We start from the raw sequence: 18444 nt of genomic DNA on the forward strand, positions 1-18444 counted from the left end.
GCGAAAATATTTTGTTGACACAGACCTACATAGGGAGGAACGATGACCACGATAAAATAAGTGAAATCAGAACTCGTACGGAAAGATATAGGTGTTCATTCTTTCCGCGCTATACGAGATTGGAATAATAGAGAATTGTGGAGGTGGTTCGATGAACCCTCTGCCAGGCACTTGAATGTGATTTGCAGAGTATCCATGTAGATGTAGATAGATGCACTGAAACTGACGGTTGTCGGTTTGAGCACAATTACTATGAGCTACATTGCTGTTATGCAGCACTCTGTGTGCATGTTAATAACGCAATAAGTATGCATTTCTGACCATTGGTTCCCCTTCTCTATATAATTGATTGTGGACCCACTACCACCTGTTTCGATTTGACTCAAAAGGTTTGAGACAGAACGGATACAGCGCCGTGGTCCAAATAATGATACTGAAGGCCTTGTGAGTAGAACCATACACATGTTTAAGATATCTTTTCTTTCAGTGTTGCAAATACATCATTGTGTCGCTCTCTTCCTGCTCAACCCTATCTATGTAGTCTATGAAAGTTCGTAGGTGACGCCATAGTCTTCAATCACTGTGCGTGGTCTCAGATACCTGGTCCAAGGTAATAACAACTAGTATTTACAACAGACAAACGTCTGGAACACAATGTCGCCGTTCTGCTAAAGATTGCCATTTAAGTACGCTGAGAATCTGTGGCGCTACAGTACGGGCTTTACTATCCTGTTACGCGTGTAGCAGCGCTTTTCTGAATCAGGGCTGTCACACCTACTTGAAACGCACGAGCAGTTCTCCAGAAGTGCTCATGTTAGCATCTTGCATCTAGTATCATCCTCATGAGTTGAATTTTTTGACAGGAAATCTCTTTCCCAATATTATCTTTACCTCAAGGCATCGATGTAATGCAGCTAAACGTTAAACTCAATTTTCAGTGCAGGTCACTATAGCACGCTGTGTGAACGTGGCATTGTGGTTTAAATGTACTGTTCAGTGTGTTAACACGCCTCGAAGAGTCAAAAAAAATGTTCAAATGTGTGTGAAATCTTATGGGACTTGATTGCTAAGGTCATCAGTCCCTAAGCTTACACACTGCTTAACCTAAATTATCCTATGGGCAAACACACACACCCATGCCCTAGGGAGGACTCGAACCTCCGCAGGGATCAGCCGCACACTCCATGACTGCAGCGCCTGAGACCGCTCGGCTTATCCCGCGCGGCCTCGAAGAATCATTCCAGGCTTAACATGTGAACGAATTGTCATGTTTCAGCAGAAGCGTTGTCAGCTCTGGAGGTTTCCCCCACATTGAATCTACGCACACCGCAGCGACGTCAAACATACAGCGCTATCGAGAGACACAAAGCACTGAATATCTTGCAGTGGTCGCCCACGATCAACAACCCGGTTGGTGGCCCCTGCCTACAAATTGTGACGTGTAGGTTCGCCGAGAAGTTAACACAGCTATGCGTCGCCAGGCTGGAGGTAATTGGGAAAGCTGTGTCGAAAATGGTTCAAATGGCTCTAAGCACTATGGGTTTTAACATCTGAGGTCATCAGTCCCCTAGACTTAGAACTACTTAAATGTAACTAACGTAAGAACATCACACACATCCATGCCCAAGGCAGAATTCGAACCTGCGACCGTAGCATCAACGCGATTCCGGAATGAAGCGCTTAGAACCGCTTTGCCACAGCGGCCGGCCCGGCTGTGTCGACACACACACACACACACACAAACACACACACACACACACACACACACACACACAAATGGTTCAAATGGCTCTGAGCACTATGGGACTTAACTTCTGAGGTCATCAGTCCCCTAGAACTTAGAACTACTTAAACCTAACTAACCTAAGGACATCACAAACATCCATGCCCGAGGCAGGATTCGAACCTGCGACCGTAGCGGTCGCGCGGTTCCGGACTGAGCGCCTAGAACCGCTAGACCACCGCGGCCGGCACACACACACACACACACACACACACACACACACACACACACACACATTACGCAACTGTCTCACTCTATCAACCTTGCCTCTAGTCGTGCAGCAACCAACACCGTGGTACACAAAGAAGTACCGACGAGTGCATTTGCCTGGTACACGATGATCGACGTAAAAGGGTGTACAGAAAGCTAAAAAAGGTATTCAGTAGTCTGAAAGGTTGAAGTACGGACCAAAGCAAGAAAAAAATGTCCAGTAAACACGGTCTCTGATAAGCATACCTGAAGAGCTATTCATTTTCGATACTCTGAAACGGATCTCGTGTAATGCAAGCTCTTTGCTATTGCGACCTCTAGAATTCTGGAAACAAATTAAACAAGTTAAAACGACAATGAAAAGCGTTTCATACACTTACCAAAACACACAATGATTTCATTACAACTAACTGTATGCGCTGCACTTACCCAAAACTGTGAATACGATTTGCAGTAACAATGCCAACAGATAATTACTGCACGCCGTATCCGCGTACAATAAAAGAGGGATGTGTCATCTGTTTACTAAATTCTGTAGGTCGTTCGTCATAGTAAAGAGCTGGCAGTAGAAGAGATGTGTTTTACAGCAGCGAAGATGAGAAAGTGCTCATAGCTCTTAAGATAGGCATTTGACGCGGAGAACACAGCAGATGCCATAATCCGATTTTCTGGGAACTTGGCTCAGTAGAAGAGGGATCAAAGTAAGCGAACACGTGACTTTCGCCTTATCCGCAGAAACTCGGCCGTTTCTGAGAAAACGACCGATTTTTCGATGTATTTTGGAGGTACTATAATTTATGCTTGTAAGTGCAGTAACCGTAAGGCCGGTATTACACTATCAAATTTCTTTGTCAAAGATTTGATAAAAGATGTGATCCAATATTCCGTCCAATATATTTGACAAAGATCTTTGACGTAATTTTGTAGTTGTCGGCAGACACCAATTGTATTTACCGGCAATGGTTATAAAAACACTACAGACGACAGAACGCTGCAGCGATGCTAGCGCTCCATGTGGTAACATGTCACATTGCAGTGAACAGAAGACAAGCGGTTTCTTTGGTCAAATATACAGCGAGGCCCTAGATTTGGTCAAATATTGGACGACATTTGACAAAGTCCCTATTACACTATCAAATATCTTTGACAAAGATATTGGACAAAGATATTGGACAAAGAAATTTGATAGTATAATACCGGCCTAAGGCCGGTATTACACTATCAAATTTCTTTGTCAAAGATTTGATCAAAGATGTGATCCAATATTCCGTCCAATATATTTGACAAAGATCTTTGACGTAGCGCTACAAGGGGTATACACTGTCATCAAATTTTTCGTCAAAGTTCAAGATGGCTGACAACAACTTGTTATTAACCGCAACAGTTGCACGTACTCCAATTGCATTGTGTGCACATGCGGAAAGGAAGTGGGGCGAAAAAATGGAACCACACATACGAGGTTGACAGTCTCAAAAGTCCTGGGATTACAACTTGATAATAAATTCAGTTGGGAGGAGCACACCACAGAACTGCCGAAAGGCCTTAACAAATCTGTATTTGCAATTCGAGTGTTAGCAGACATAGGCAACATAAAAATGAAAAAGCTTGCATACTTTCATTCCATAATGTCACATGGGATAATATTTTGGGGTAAATCTAGAAGTCAAACAAAAGTTTTCAAGGTCGAAAAGCGTGTAATACGTATTATTTGTGGAGTAAATTCACGGACCTCCTGCAGAAACCTCTTCAAAGAACTGGGTATACTAACTACTGCCTCTCAGTATATTTACTTCTTAATGAAATTTGTCGTAAATAATATATCTCTTTTTCCAAGCCGGCCGGAGTGGCCGAGCGGTTAAAGGCGCTACAGTCTGGAACCGCACGACCGCTACGGTCGCAGGTTCGAATCCTGCCTCGGGCATGGATGTGTGTGATGTCCTTAGGTTAGTTAGGTTTAAGTAGTTCTAAGTTCTAGGGGACTTATGACCACAGCAGTTGAGTCCCATAGTGCTGAGAACCATTTCATTTCTTTTTCCAACAAACAACTCAGTTCATGCATACAATACCAGGAACAAAAATGATCTGCACTAGGACTTAAAGACACTTACTTTAGTTCAAAAAGGGGTCCACTACTCAGGAACACATATTCAATAATTTGCCAGGAAACATAAAAAAATTTAGTTAGAAATAAAGATCAGTTTAAAAGGAGCCTGAAAGACTTACTACTGGCCAACTCCTCCTACTCCATTGGCGAAATTTTTAATAGAAACAAATGATGTATTGTATTTATTCAGACTATTAGTATTGTTATTTCAATTTAAAAAAATCGACATGTTCCACATCCACGAGGATCTCCTCAGCACGGATCTATGGAACGAAAAACTAATCTAATCTGGGTGAAGCCGTGGGTTTTACGACGACACGATAAAAGCATTCAACAAAACTTGTTGCGTGAGCTTACAGTGGAAGACGTCAAGTCGTACATCAATTACTTAAGAATGGATGAGCATACATTTCTGTATATGCTCAATGAAGTGTATCCTCATATCACAAAGCACAATATTCACTTAAGAACTGCTACATCTTCAGAAGACAGGCTCACTGTAACACTCCGATTATTTGCTATAGGAGAGGGTTATGTTATGTTAGGTTTGGTTAGTTTCGGTCAGGTCAGGTCAGGTTAGGTCAGGTCAGGTCTCCAATCTTCTTAATCTATTTTTGTATTCAGGGTGCCTCACGTTGTAAAGTGCCTCATCAACTTCAGACATCTCTATTAATTTTGTAGTTGTCGGCAGACACCAATTGTATTTACCGGCAATGGTTATAAAAACACTACAGACGACAGAACGCTGCAGCGATGCTAGCGCTCCATGTGGTAACATGTCACATTGCAGTGAACAGAATACAAGCGGTTTCTTTGATCAAATACACAACGAGGCCCTAGATTTGATCAAATATTGGACGACATTTGACAAAGTCCCTATTACACTATCAAAAATCGTTGACAAAGATATTGGACAAAGAAATTTGATAGTGTAATACCGGCCTAAGTCCTGACTCCTTAGCTCCTTCATCCGTGAACAGACTGACACTGGACCGTGTTTTCACACTGTAGATGTAGCTTGCGTTGGAGGACACTGTAGGCTTTGTGCGCCGAAACTAGACAAGCGCCACGCGAGACCATTCAGCTGTTACGGGGTGGGGTGGGGTGGGGCGGCCCCGATGACGCGGCGCTAGACGGCGTCCCCCGGGCCGCGCGTCTGTCGCGCTCGTCGCCGCCGCGGGCGCAGTGCGCATGCGCGCGCGGCCGTCCCGCGCCGGCCGTGTTGTGTCGCGGAGCGGCGAGGGCCTGGCTGTGCCGGGTGGGCGAGGAGCGGCTATCGACCGGCGCGCAGTGGACGCCGGCGGCTCGCAGCCAGCAGAGGGAGCACAGAGCACACACCGGCCCAAGCTCCAGGCGACGCGCAGCAGCCGGCGCGCGACCGCGGTGAGTACAGCACACTCTGAGCTACAGCAGGACCTGAGCCTGCTAGTGCGTCAGCTGCTCGTATCGTCACTGTCTGCGGCACAGCCGAGAACAGTAGCTGCACGGTCAGAGCCAAGGGGAGACGTCGCTGCGCACCGTCTGATCGCTCGTAGATTACTGTCACTACTACTCGGACCTCGGTATGTAGCAGCGGGCGCCACTAAATTTGCGGTAGTCTGCTTCCGGACATACGATGATACCGTTCGATAAGAAACTGCTCTTTCACAAATAACACACAAACGTGTGCTCATGTATTCAGGAAAAATAAAAATTTAGCGACTGAAGTATACTGCACTGAAATCTTTGCGTTTGATTTTGTATGCCTTACGATATACCGGGTAATCGAAAAGTCAGTATAAATTTGAAAACTTCATACACCACGGAATAATGTAGATAGAGAGGTAAAAATTGACACACATGCTTGGAATGACATGGGGTTTTATTAGAACAAAAAAAAAGTATTGCTAGACGCGTGAAAGATCTCTTGCGTGCGTCGTTTGGTGATGATCGTGTGCTCAGCCGCCGCTTTCGTCATGCTTGGCCTCCCAGGTCCCCAGACCTCAGTCCGTGCGATTATTGGCTTTGGGGTTACCTGAAGCCGCAAGTGTATCGTGATCGACCGACATCTCTAGGGATGCTGAAAGACGACATCCGACGCCAATGCCTCACCGTAACTCCGGACATGGTTTACAGTGCTGCTCACAACATTATTTCTCGACTACAGCTATTGTTGAGCAATGATGGTGGACATATTGAGCATTTCCTGTAAAGAACATCATCTTTGCTTTGTCTTACTTTTTTATGCTAATTACTGGTATTCTGATCAGATGAAGCGCCATCTGTCAGGTATTTTTTGAACGTTTGTATCTTTTTGGTTCTAATAAAACCCCATGTCATTCCAAGCATGTGTGTCAATTTGTCCGGGCTGCTACGGTCGCAGGTTGTAATCCTGCCTCGGGCATGCATGTGTGTGATGTCCTTAGGTTAGTTAGGTTTAAGTAGTTCCAAGTTCTAGGGGACTGGTGACCTAAGATGTTAAGTCCCATAGTGCTCAGAGCCATTTGAACATTTTTTTGTGTCAATTCGTACCTCTCTATCTACATTATTCCGTGATTTATTCAGTTTTCAAATTTATACTGACTTTTTGATCACCCGGTAGTTACAGAACAAAACCGAAAAGAATCCAACAACTCCAATCTTCTTAAATTGAATCATTTCAGGAGGATTATTTTTAATTTGATATTAACTCTACGGATTACATTTTTTTTATGGAGAAACATTTCACATGAATGTGATTGATGAGAGGCTGGTTTCAATTGCAAATGTCCAGTTCATTTCTCAGTTCATTTTTCTCCAATGAAGCATCATCTGCTCAGCTACAAGCGACTTAATAATTTGCGGAAAAAAAGCGATTTCTGGGACTGATCAGTGCCGTAACTAGCGTGGCTGTCGGCAGATTTGATTTTAAACAAACGGTTCGCCCCTCAACCACTTTAAATAAATCGCTGCCGCTCTTCCACCAGGTGCGAGAACCCTCCCCACTCCTCGGGCAGAAAGTACTTGCTGGCGTCTCACGCCCCGTTTGACACTGCCTGTCTAGTAGAGCAGCCCCGTACTTCGGCTCTACTCGGATCCGTGGCGCCGAAGTGGAAACACTGCGCGAGGTCGCCACTGCTTCCCAGAGCTTAGTCTGCTTCATGAATCTATCAGCCGCTCCGAAGTACCGACCCGACGTTTCTCTCTAATTACTCTGTCACAGTACGCAGCTACTGACCTATTGACAGGCTCCCCAAAGCTGCATAATTATCATCTAAGTCGCCTGGCAGAGGTTGCTTCTGACTGTACGTCGTTGTAAGGTTTATTCCAGTTCCATAGACAGATGAACGTAATGCTCGTTTATATACACTCGAGGCATAACACCTATTTTATTTCCCGAAAGGCTCAATATATCAGAACCGGGTTTTCACCAGTTGATAGTACGCGCGGGCCACGTAATTTTATTACTTAGCTAATATACCTAACCTGTGTTTCATTCAAGATACTGCAGCACGTATATTTTTAGTAGCTTTGTAACTTTGACAAGCACTTGAAAAGACGAATGCTGCGATGAAACGCTCTCGCGAAAGTATCCGAGTAGTTTCCTCAAACTAAGAGGCAAGGTGACTGCAATCAACTGAGCGGGTCTCTCATTCTATGCTGCGTCATCCTCACAGAACTTCTCAGTTAATGCAGTGCAATCAATCAAACATAAGGTAACGAAATGTAAACCGTTTGCTTAGAGAGCCACTCGTTTAGGCTGTCTCTCGGTAGACCACCGCTTACTTTCAACACATATTCTTCGCAAGAGGCCGCTACGATTACTGTAGAGAAACAGAATTCAAGCGTGGGTTCCAATACGCAATTAAGCTCTAGGTCAAATGCGCGTATGAAATTATAAGTTCCAAGAAATGTTAATCTGTCAATTATGACCACAGTAATTCTCGTATTTCGTGATCACAGAAGCTACAATTTGGTGTTTCAATCGCGACATTCACAACATCTCACATGTGGGTGCTATTACGTAAATGAAAAAGTGCGTAATGTGGACATTCATCTCATCAAGATACCTTCAATGTGAAAATGAGGTTTTGTAACTCAGAATGGACAAAGTAATACAGTGCCTGTAATATTTCCATAGCACTTATCGTCAAATAAGTTTTATCTTAAGTAATAATATTTATTAATTATTGATTCAGTCTCACTGACAACTTCGATTATGAACTAACTGCCATGAAATTTATTAATTAGTTTTTGACACACGTACTAACATGTATTGCAGAACCAACTCCAACAACTTTCATTTGCGTCAGAGGGTAAACATGAAATAAAATCATCATGTCTAATTAACATGTTTATACTTCTATATATTCGAGAGAGAGGGAGAGAGAGACAGAGAGATAGAGTGATTAACAAGATTAAAGAATTGTTTACAAACGTGAAATTTTCTGGGCCGTCCAATAGCATACTGTTTTTAAGTCAGATATTCACTTTGTTTTTCATGTCACCCTCTTTCAGGTCAACATACTTTCACCAAGGTTTTTCCAGTCTGAAAATACCATCCTTGCATTGTGATTATGGAAGCTCTATAAAACATTCGTCCACAGCCGCCATAATCTCTTCTTAATTCGATTTAAAACTTTTTCAAGCAAAAAATTTCTTTAAATTTAGGTATGGTCGGATCTGAGCACTATGGGACTTAACATCTATGGTCATCAGTCCCCTAGAACTTAGAACTACTTAAACCTAACTAACCTAAGGACATCACACAACACCCAGCCATCACGAGGCAGAGAAAATCCCTGACCCCGCCGGGAATCGAACCCGGGAACCCGGGCGTGGGAAGGTATGGTTGGAAGTGAGAGGCTGCCAGATCTGGTAAACACTGCGGAAGCTCCAGCTTCGAATCGCCACTTTTTCAATGGGAAGAGTGTTTTTGTGGGGAGCTGCATTATCCTTACGTAGGAGGTCTCTTTTTTTTATCTATGGATCCAGGCCCTTTCTCAAGTTTTTTTATTCGTTCTACTTGCTCGAGGAGGCTTGATAATATTCACCAGCTATTATTTTACCTTTCGAAAGATAATTAGAAAACTCTTTTACTTCTCAGGAAACGTTGTACATTTGGTTTCTGGCGATTGAAAGAGTTCACCTTTATTGATACAGTCACTGGTTTCCACCGACTACATGACTGCTGTTTCGTCTTTGGCGTGAACTAATGTGGACTTGTGTCGTACCTAAAGAAACTGGTGAAGAAAATCATTTGAATACTTTCGAAAGCATTTAGTACTTGCAGTACTGACGAATTCATTTTCACATTTGCGTTTGGTCGCATATAAAATGTGTGATACCCATCTTGCACAATGGTTTTAGGAAGTCTATCACTTTCATCACTCACAAGAAAAGTATGACCAAAATTGAATTTAGTTGTCCATAACATACCTAATGCAGATTAAGGCGAAAACTCATTTTAAGCTTTCAACAACTTTGATTAATTTCCAGTGGTGATTGACCATTCAAAACAAAGAATTACAGTTTATCTATCTGAACCAAACATACACCATGCGACTACTTTAAAAACAATATGAACAAAACTGTTCGGTAGAGAAAGTTGACGCTTGACATACGTTATTGTGCAACACGTACCAACAAAACAATGTAAAACTTTTGTTTATTCAACTCGATCTCTGTGTCAGCGTGAGAGCTCGACTACAACCACGAGAACGTCCGACAGCAGTAACTGGTTCGATGACAAAAGTTTTCACTTTGATCTTAGAAATCTGTTATTTACAACTGTCCTCGATTGTGCTTCTTCTAATATTCGATTCCTGCTAGATTTTAGTTGTCTAAAGTAAGATAAGGTGCGGCAAAATATCCTGTCTGATTTAAAGTTCAAATAAAAACTCGCCGATCAAAATAAATAAAATGTATGAAAATGAATGGTATCTGTGGAGCGAGGAGGTTTGCCTATTCGTTTTGCCTTAGCAATAGGTAAATGAAAACAAGGAGGACTGAATAGGGCAATGAATACAAGCAGCCGACATTAAATTGGTGAAAATTGTAATCAGTAAGGAAATCCAAACATGTCGTGGACGGGTGAAAAACGTGCTTACTCTGATAAAACGGTTATTCCGTTGTCGCTGTCCCGCGTGCTTTCCGTAGACGCTCCCATATTCCTGCTTGTGGAGCAGTTCCAGATTGGATATCAAAGTTAAGAGCAAGCGACGGCATGGCTAAAAAAAGAGGAGAAAGGAACTCCTGAAAACATTACGGCAGTGAGGCGTTCATTTCAACAGTCTCCAAAGAGATCCGCTTTAAAACACGCTGGAGCTTTTCAGGTATCTGATCGGAGAGGGGTCGAAATTTGCAACACGACTTGCGATTTTATCCGTACATGATGGTCGTTACACAACAATTGTTTGAACGTGGTTGTGATAGCCCTGTGACGTCATGTGGAAACTTCATAGAAAATATCCCTGAAGATGTTTCAATCCTTTCAAGTGGTGAAGCACATTTTCACTAATCAGAGTGCATTCATTGTCATAAGCCTCTTGAACTTCATGAGAAACCACTGCATAACGGCTGTGTTATTGTACGGTGCGCGGTTCTAGGAATCTGCGTAAATAGTCCTACTTCTTTTGAAGAGGGACCTGTCGAAAATGCTCTTACGTGTCAACATTTTTTTACACCAAGAATGACTGCACTGCAGACTGAGCGGGTATGGTTTCAGCAGCCACCGCTCCCAGAGGTCAGATTTCTGGCCAAGTGCGGGACCAAATGTCTCCTGGACGCTTGATTTCGTCATGTGGCGACCTCCTACGGCCAGCACTGTCACCCTGAGATTTTTGCCTGTGGTGGCATCTTAAGGCTGAGGTGCTTAAACATCGGCAGAAGCCTTGTCCAGCCCTAAGAAATGCAGTGTAGGAAGAATTTGGCCTCATTCATCAAGAAATGGTCGATGCAATGATGCAGAGTTTTCTAACTCACATCAACAAAGCACAGTTCGTAAAGAACACCACTTAAGAGACACATTGTTTAATAAATGAAAAAAATGCCTCTGCACAGTTGTCATACATGTTAATACAGTTTATTTATTTTGATCCATCTCTTTTTTATTTGAACTTTTAACTAGGGAGGATGGTTTTCCGCACCCTGTGCACTTCCTGGTAGAGAAGTAGCAACTGAAAACATCATCATTTTATAATGACTGAACTGAAGTGTACTCGTTCAAATTCTCTTTACACGTACACGTTCAATATGCAGTTTCTTATACAGTTAATTTAAATTGTCGTAATTAGCTAAAACAGCTTTTCTTTTGAACTTTCATTACATGTACACACCAGTAAAAAATGGCTCTGAGCACTGTGGGACTTAACTTCTGAGGTCATCAGTCCCCTAGAACTTAGAACTACTTAAACCTAACTAACCTAAGGACATCACACACATCCATGCCCGAGGCAGGATTCGAACCTGCGACCGTTGCGGTCGCGCAGTTCCAGACTGTAGCGCCTAGAAACGCTCGGCTACACACCAGTAGCAACTGTTTCTTCTGGAATCAAAGAATATTAAACGAACTCACGTTCACTGAAGGTCATACTTGTCTGCATTGGCTACTTTCATCACTCATACCAACTTACGGATTTATGTCATAATACTGTGTTTATAATAATTCAAATAATATGAACCAAAGCGATCTCTTGTCGGAGTCATTCATTTCATTGGCGACTGGGAGGTTTGTATTTCTTATGAACAGCTTCTAAATCTTTGATACAACTTGATTTGAGGCCATTCTTTAACTGAAATGAGAAGTCCGGGTCTTTGCCATTGTACTCAACATTTTACACAGTTGGAGAAAATGGTGTCGTAACTGTTCATTAAATTGTTGAACTCTAGGACGAATCTAGCATTTCATACACTTACTAATAACTCTTGTTGCAAAGCCAAGAAGAGTAAGACGACATGAATTTTTATTAATTCGTCTCTGATAAGTAGACATTGGGTGAATGCGTGCTGTGTGGTATCTATAACAAACATAAGAGTCATTATGAACTGTTTCTAAGTTGCCTCTGAAATTTAGACAGGCAATCGATAACTGCAATTATGTATTAAAGAACAAGTTTAATTATAATGTGAGTAACAAGACACAAACGTGAGTAGTGCAATTATTCGAAAAGCAGCCAGATAGCAAAATGAGGCAGTCTACGGCAGAATAACAGCCTAACATAAAAAGTCACGGTTATTAGCTTCGCAAGTACTACGGTACTCCCTGCGAGATGTCTGCCTCCGTGTCATGTTTGGCACTTACTAGGGAGATTCAACATCCGCGAGAGCATAACAACATAGCGAAGGGTGATCATGGTATGCCAGATGTCGCAGTATTATTTAATTCAAACAACGGCACTGCATTTAAATAGTACATCAGATTCAGGCACGTGGATAAATGGACGCGCGTTTGGTGAACTTAGTAATTCGAAATTATCGACGCTACCGTATCTTGACACAGCAGTGATGCTGTCACGTTTTTATAAGCGTACTCGATGTCTGAGTCTGTCGATGATTCTCCATTTAGGATAAGAAGCTCTAATTCAAAATATTTAACTTCTGCATTCATGTGTTCTGACTATTTTGCCAAAGCAGCCAGAAGCGACAACTCCACATCTGCACGTGGCTGCTTTTACCAACTATTCTTGAATATAAAGAAATTGCAGCATTGACTCGTAGACGAGAACACCATTCTAAAGTAATTTTGTCGATGCTGCAACCTACTTTGTAATGAAATACGTGAACCTTTATTTTGTGCTTTTTGTATTGGTGCATTTCCGACCAACTCGACTGCGACGTCTGCAGTGTTCGCAAAGATAATTATTTCCACTTTCTCAAAACAAAACGAGAGGTTTATCATGTATAGCATGAACAGGAGTGGGTCTAGTATATAATCGAGTTGCACACCGTTGATGATTTGGTCCAAAACAGAAAATGATTCATTCTTCTGAGGAGCTGCGTAACGTAACTCTGCTTCCTCTTACTTAAATATGCGTAAACCAGTTGGTATTTGTACATTAAATTTAATTAAAATACTATATTTGTTGTATCGCCCTACCAGATACAATTGATAGCGATAACGCCTGCGAGATACAGCTATCTTGGATCGACGCCTTTCGTACATGGAGGGGCAAGAAGGATTTCAGTAGCGATGCATTCTGCTGGGGACCAGGGTAAACACACTGGTGTCCAAAATTAAAGCATCAAACTGCTATTTCGCCGACCTGTGTCTAATTCACGATATAATGATACAAACTGTCAACAGATGTCGTTACGATCGTGTTATGCACGGAAGATGGCATTCCGATCAATGGACAACCACGCCAGCAATGACATATCAAGCGAGGTAGTGATTGCAGGGTAGTCCCACTTCCACAGTCGCTGTGTACACAGACACAGACGGTGCATTATGGCACGGAGAAGAGGCCTACAGACTCTCTGCTGTGGAGGGGCATAGGAAGAATGGAAGCAGGAGAATGGCAAACTGATGTGGCCCGGTGGCTTCATGTGAATCTTTCTGTTGTCTCTCGGATGAGGCAGCGGTTTATAGAGACTGAAACTCTATCCCCGAGACCAAGGCAGGACCGACCATGTGTGGCACCAGAAAGAATGGACCGTTACTTGGCTGTAAGGGCACGACGCTACCGCCTTACTACTGCACTGCAACTGGCATCTGAGCTCGCAGCATCCGCTGGACGTGTTGTATCGAGGCGAACGGTTTACAGAAGGCTTCAGCAGAGTGGCCTTTATTATTGGAGACCGGCTGTCTGTTTACCTCTGGCGTGTCTTCACAGAAGGGAACGTGTAGACTCTAGAGTGAACCGTCAACATGCCACCGGAATAGTCGAACAGTGGGGCAATGTTCTTTTCACAGATGAGTCCCGATTTGATCTGGAGTGTGATTCTCGACAGATTCGGATCTGCAGGGCACGTGGAACACGCTTTCGAGATCCTAACTTTGTGGAAAGAGATCGATATTGAGGAGCATCCCCAATGGCGTGGGCAGGAAATATGTTCACCATTCGAACTGATCTTCAAGAAATTGTACGTGTGGATCAGCAAGATTTAACTGTGTCAGGTATCGCGAGGAGACCTTCAGATCTCATGCGCGGTTGTTGCGAGGTGCTGTGGATCCTGACTTCGTATTGATGGACGATAATGCTCGACATCGTAGGTCAAGAGTCGTTGTTCTTTCAGAAACGGAAGATACTGCATGCATGGCATGGCATGGCCTGCTCGCTTTCCCGATTTGAATCCCATAGAGCTTGTCTGAGATGCACTAGGGAGACGGGTTGTATCACGTGAGCATACACCATGTCTTGTGTGAGCTGCTCTGCAGGAAGAATGGGCGTTGTTGCCTCAACATGAGATTGATGACGTCATTCACAGTATTTCCCGTCGTTTTCAAGCCTGTGGTAGTGCCAGAGGTGGTCACACCCCATGCTGCAGACATTCACCAGTTGACACAATCTGTATGCAAATCCTTTAAGTTGGAAAAAACAAAGAACATTTTTGTCTAACGTATGCAACCTGCAGTTGATTTCGTTCTGTATTCTGTACATTGTTTTTACTTTAGTATCACCTGTTTATATTGCTTTGTGACTTTAATTTTGGGGCGACCGCGGTGGCCACGCGGCTCTAGGCGCTGCAGTCCGGAACAGCGCGACTGCTACGGTCGCAGGTTCCAGTCCTGCCTCGGGCATTGTTGTGTGTGATGTCCTTAGGTTAGTAAGGTTTAAGTAGTTCTAAGTTCTAGGGGACTGATGACCTCAGATGTTAAGTCCCATAGTGCTCGGAGCCATTTGAATCATTTTTTACATCTACATTCTACATTTATACTCCGCAAGCCACCCAACGGTGTGTGGCGGAGGGCACTTTACGTGCCACTATCATTACCACCCTTTCCTGTTCCAGTCGCGTATGGTTCGCGGGAAGAACGACTGTCTGAAAGCCTCCGTGCGCGCTCTAATCTCTCTAATTTTACATTCGTGATCTCCTCGGGAGTTATAAGTAGGGGGAAGCAATATATTCGATACCTCAACCAGAAACGCACCCTCTCGAAACCTGGCGAGCAAGCTACACCGCGATGCAGAGCGCCTCTCTTGCAGAGTCTGCCACTTGAGTTTGCTAAGCATCTCCGTAACGTTATCACGGTTACCAAATAACCCTGTGACGAAACGCGCCGCTCTTCTTTGGATCTTCTCTATCTCCTCCGTCAACCCGATCTGGTACGGATCCCACACTGATGAGCAATACTCAAGTATAGGTCGAACAAGTGTTTTGTAAGCCACCTCCTTTGTTGATGGACTACATTTTCTAAGGACTCTCCCAATGAATCTCAACCTGGTACCCGGCTTACCAACAATTAATTTTATTTGATCATTCCACTTCAAATCGTTCCGCACGCATACTCCCAGATATTTTACAGAAGTAACTGCTACCAGTGTTTGTTCCGCTAGCATATAATCATACAGTAAAGGATCCTTCTTTCTATGTATTTGCAATACATTACATTTGTCTATGTTAAGGGTCAGTTGCCACTCCCTGCACCAAGTGCCTATCCGCTGCAGATCTTCCTGCATTTCGCTACAATTTTCTAATGCTGCAACTGCTCTGTATACAGCATCATCCGCGAAAAGCCGCATGGGACTTTCGACACTATCTACTAGGTCATTTATATATATTGTGAAAAGTAATGGTCCCATAACACTCCCCTGTGGCACGCCAGAGGTTACTTTAACGTCTGTAGACGTCTCTCCATTGATAACAACATGCTGTGTTCTGTTTGCTAAAAACTCTTCAATCCAGCCACACAGCTGGTCTGATATTCCGTAGGCTGTTACTTTGTTTATCAGGCGACAGTGCGGAACTGTATCGAACGCCTTCCGGAAGTCAAGAAAAATAGCATCTACCTGGGAGCCTGTATCTAATATTTTCTGTGTCTCATGAACAAATAAAGCGAGTTGGATCTCACACGATCGCTGTTTCCGGAATCCATGTTGATTCCTACATAGTAGATTCTGGGTTTCCAAAAACGACATGATACTCGAGCAAAAAACATGTTCTAAAATTCTACAACAGATCGACGTCAGAGATATGGGTCTATAGTTTTGCGCATCTGCTCGACGACCCTTCTTGAAAACTGGGACTACCTGTGCTCTTTTCCAATCATTTGGAACCTTCCGTTCCTTTAGAGACTTGCGGTACACGGCTGTTAGAAGGGGGCAAAGTCTTTCGCGTAGTCTGTGTAGAATCGAATTGGTATCCCGTCAGGTCCAGTGGACTTTCCTCTGTTGAGTGATTCCAGTTGCTTTTCTATTCCTTGGACACTTATTTCGATGTCAGCCATTTTTTCGTTTGTGCGAGGATTTAGAGAAGGAACTGCAGTGCGGTCTTCCTCAGTGAAACAGCTTTGGAAAAAGGTGTTTAGTATTTCAGCTTTACGCGTGTCATCCTCTGTTTCAATGCCATCATCATCCCGGAGTGTCTGGATATGCTGTTTCGAGCCACTTACTGATTTAACGTAAGACCAGAACTTCCTAGGATTTTCTGTCAAGGTGGTACATAGAATTTTACTTCCGAATTCACTGAACGCTTCACGCATAGCCCTCCTTACGCTAACTTTGACATCGTTTAAGTTTCTGTTTGTCTGAGAGGTTTTGGCTGCGTTTAAACTTACAGTGAAGCTCTCCTTGCTTTCGCAGTAGTTTCCTAACTTTGTTGTTGTAGCACGGTGGGTTTTTCCCGTCCCTCACAGTTTTACTCGGCACGTACCTGTCTAAAACGCATTTTACGATTGCCTTGAACATTTTCCATAAACACTCAACATTGTCAGTGTCGGAACAGAAATTTTCGTTTTGATCTGTTAGGTAGTCTGGAATCTGCCTTCTATTACTCTTGCTAAACAGATAAACCTTCCTCCCTTTTTTTTATATTCCTATTAACTTCCATATTCAGGGATGCTGCAACGGCCTTATGATCACTGATTCCCTGTTCTGTACATACAGAGTCGAAAAGTTCGGGTCTGTTTGTTATCAGTAGGTCCAAGATGTTATCTCCACGAGTCAGTTCTCTGTTTAATTGCTCGAGGTAATTTTCGGATAGTGCACTCAGTATAATGTCACTCGATGCTCTGTCCCTACCACCCGTCCTATACATGTGAGTGTCCCAGTCTATATCTGGTAAATTGAAATCTCCACCTAAGACTATAACATGCTGAGAAAATTTATGTGAAATGTATTCCAAATTTTCTCTCAGTTGTTCTGCCACTAATGCTGCTGAGTCGGGAGGTCGGTAAAAGGAGCCAATTATTAACCTAGCTCGGTTGTTGAGTGTAACCCCCACCCATAATAATTCACAGGAACTATCCACTTCTATTTCACTACAGGATAAACTACTACTAACAGCGACGAACACTCCACCACCGGTTGCATGCAATCTATCCTTTCTAAACACCGTCTGTACCTTTGTAAAAATTTCGGCAGAATTTGTCTCTGGCTTCAACCAGCTTTCTGTACCTATAACGATTTCGGCTTTGGTGCTTTCTATCAGCGCTTGAAGTTCCGGTACTTTACCAACGCAGCTTCGACAGTTTACAATTACAATACCGATTGCTGCTTGGTCCCCGCATGTCCTGACTTTGCCCTGCACCCGTTGAGGCTGTTGCCCTTTCTGTACTTGCCCAAGGCCATCTAACCTAAAAAACCGCCCAGCCCACGCCACACAACCCCTGCTACCCGTGTAGCCGCTTGTTGCGTGTAGTGGACTCCTGACCTATCCAGCGGAACCCGAAACCCCACCACCCTATGGCGCAAGTCGAGGAATCTGCAGCCCACACGGTCGCAGAACCGTCTCAGCCTCTGATTCAGACCCTCCACTCGGCTCTGTACCAAAGGTCCGCAGTCAGTCCTGTCGACGATGCTGCAGATGGTGAGCTCTGCTTTCATCCCGCTAGCGAGACTGGCAGTCTTCACCAAATCAGATAGCCGCCGGAAGCCAGAGAGGATTTCCTCCGATCCATAGCAACACACATCATTGGTGCCGACATGAGCGACCACCTGCAGATGGGTGCACCCTGTACCCTTCATGGCATCTGGAAGGACCCTTTCCACATCTGGAATGACTCCCCCCGGTATGCACACGGAGTGCACATTGGTTTTCTTCCCCTCTCTTGCTGCCATATCCTTAAGGGGCCCCATTTTAATTTTGGACGCTAGTGTAGCTGGCTGCAAGGCGCACTAAAGTCAGCACGCTTTCGCCAGCTTTCAACTGTGCAGTGCACGCGGAAACGATAGCTATCTACAGAGCTTTGCCTTAGAGGAGTCTGCAAAACGTTGATTGGTTGGTGTAG

At 43.7% G+C, this 18444-nt stretch overlaps 1 protein-coding gene across 1 annotated transcript in view; it reads left to right on the forward strand.

Moving 5' to 3' along the window:
• Positions 1–18444, forward strand: part of LOC124606532 (frizzled-5-like) — a 1074024-nt gene that overhangs the window by 21592 nt on the left and 1033988 nt on the right. The window contains exon 2 of the mRNA XM_047138517.1: positions 5365–5480. Within this exon, the coding sequence (XP_046994473.1) occupies positions 5365–5480 (116 nt within the window). The remainder of the gene's footprint in view (positions 1–5364; positions 5481–18444) is intronic.

Source organism: Schistocerca americana, chromosome 3 (genome assembly GCF_021461395.2).
Source record: "Schistocerca americana isolate TAMUIC-IGC-003095 chromosome 3, iqSchAmer2.1, whole genome shotgun sequence".
Classification (NCBI taxonomy): domain Eukaryota; kingdom Metazoa; phylum Arthropoda; class Insecta; order Orthoptera; family Acrididae; genus Schistocerca; species Schistocerca americana.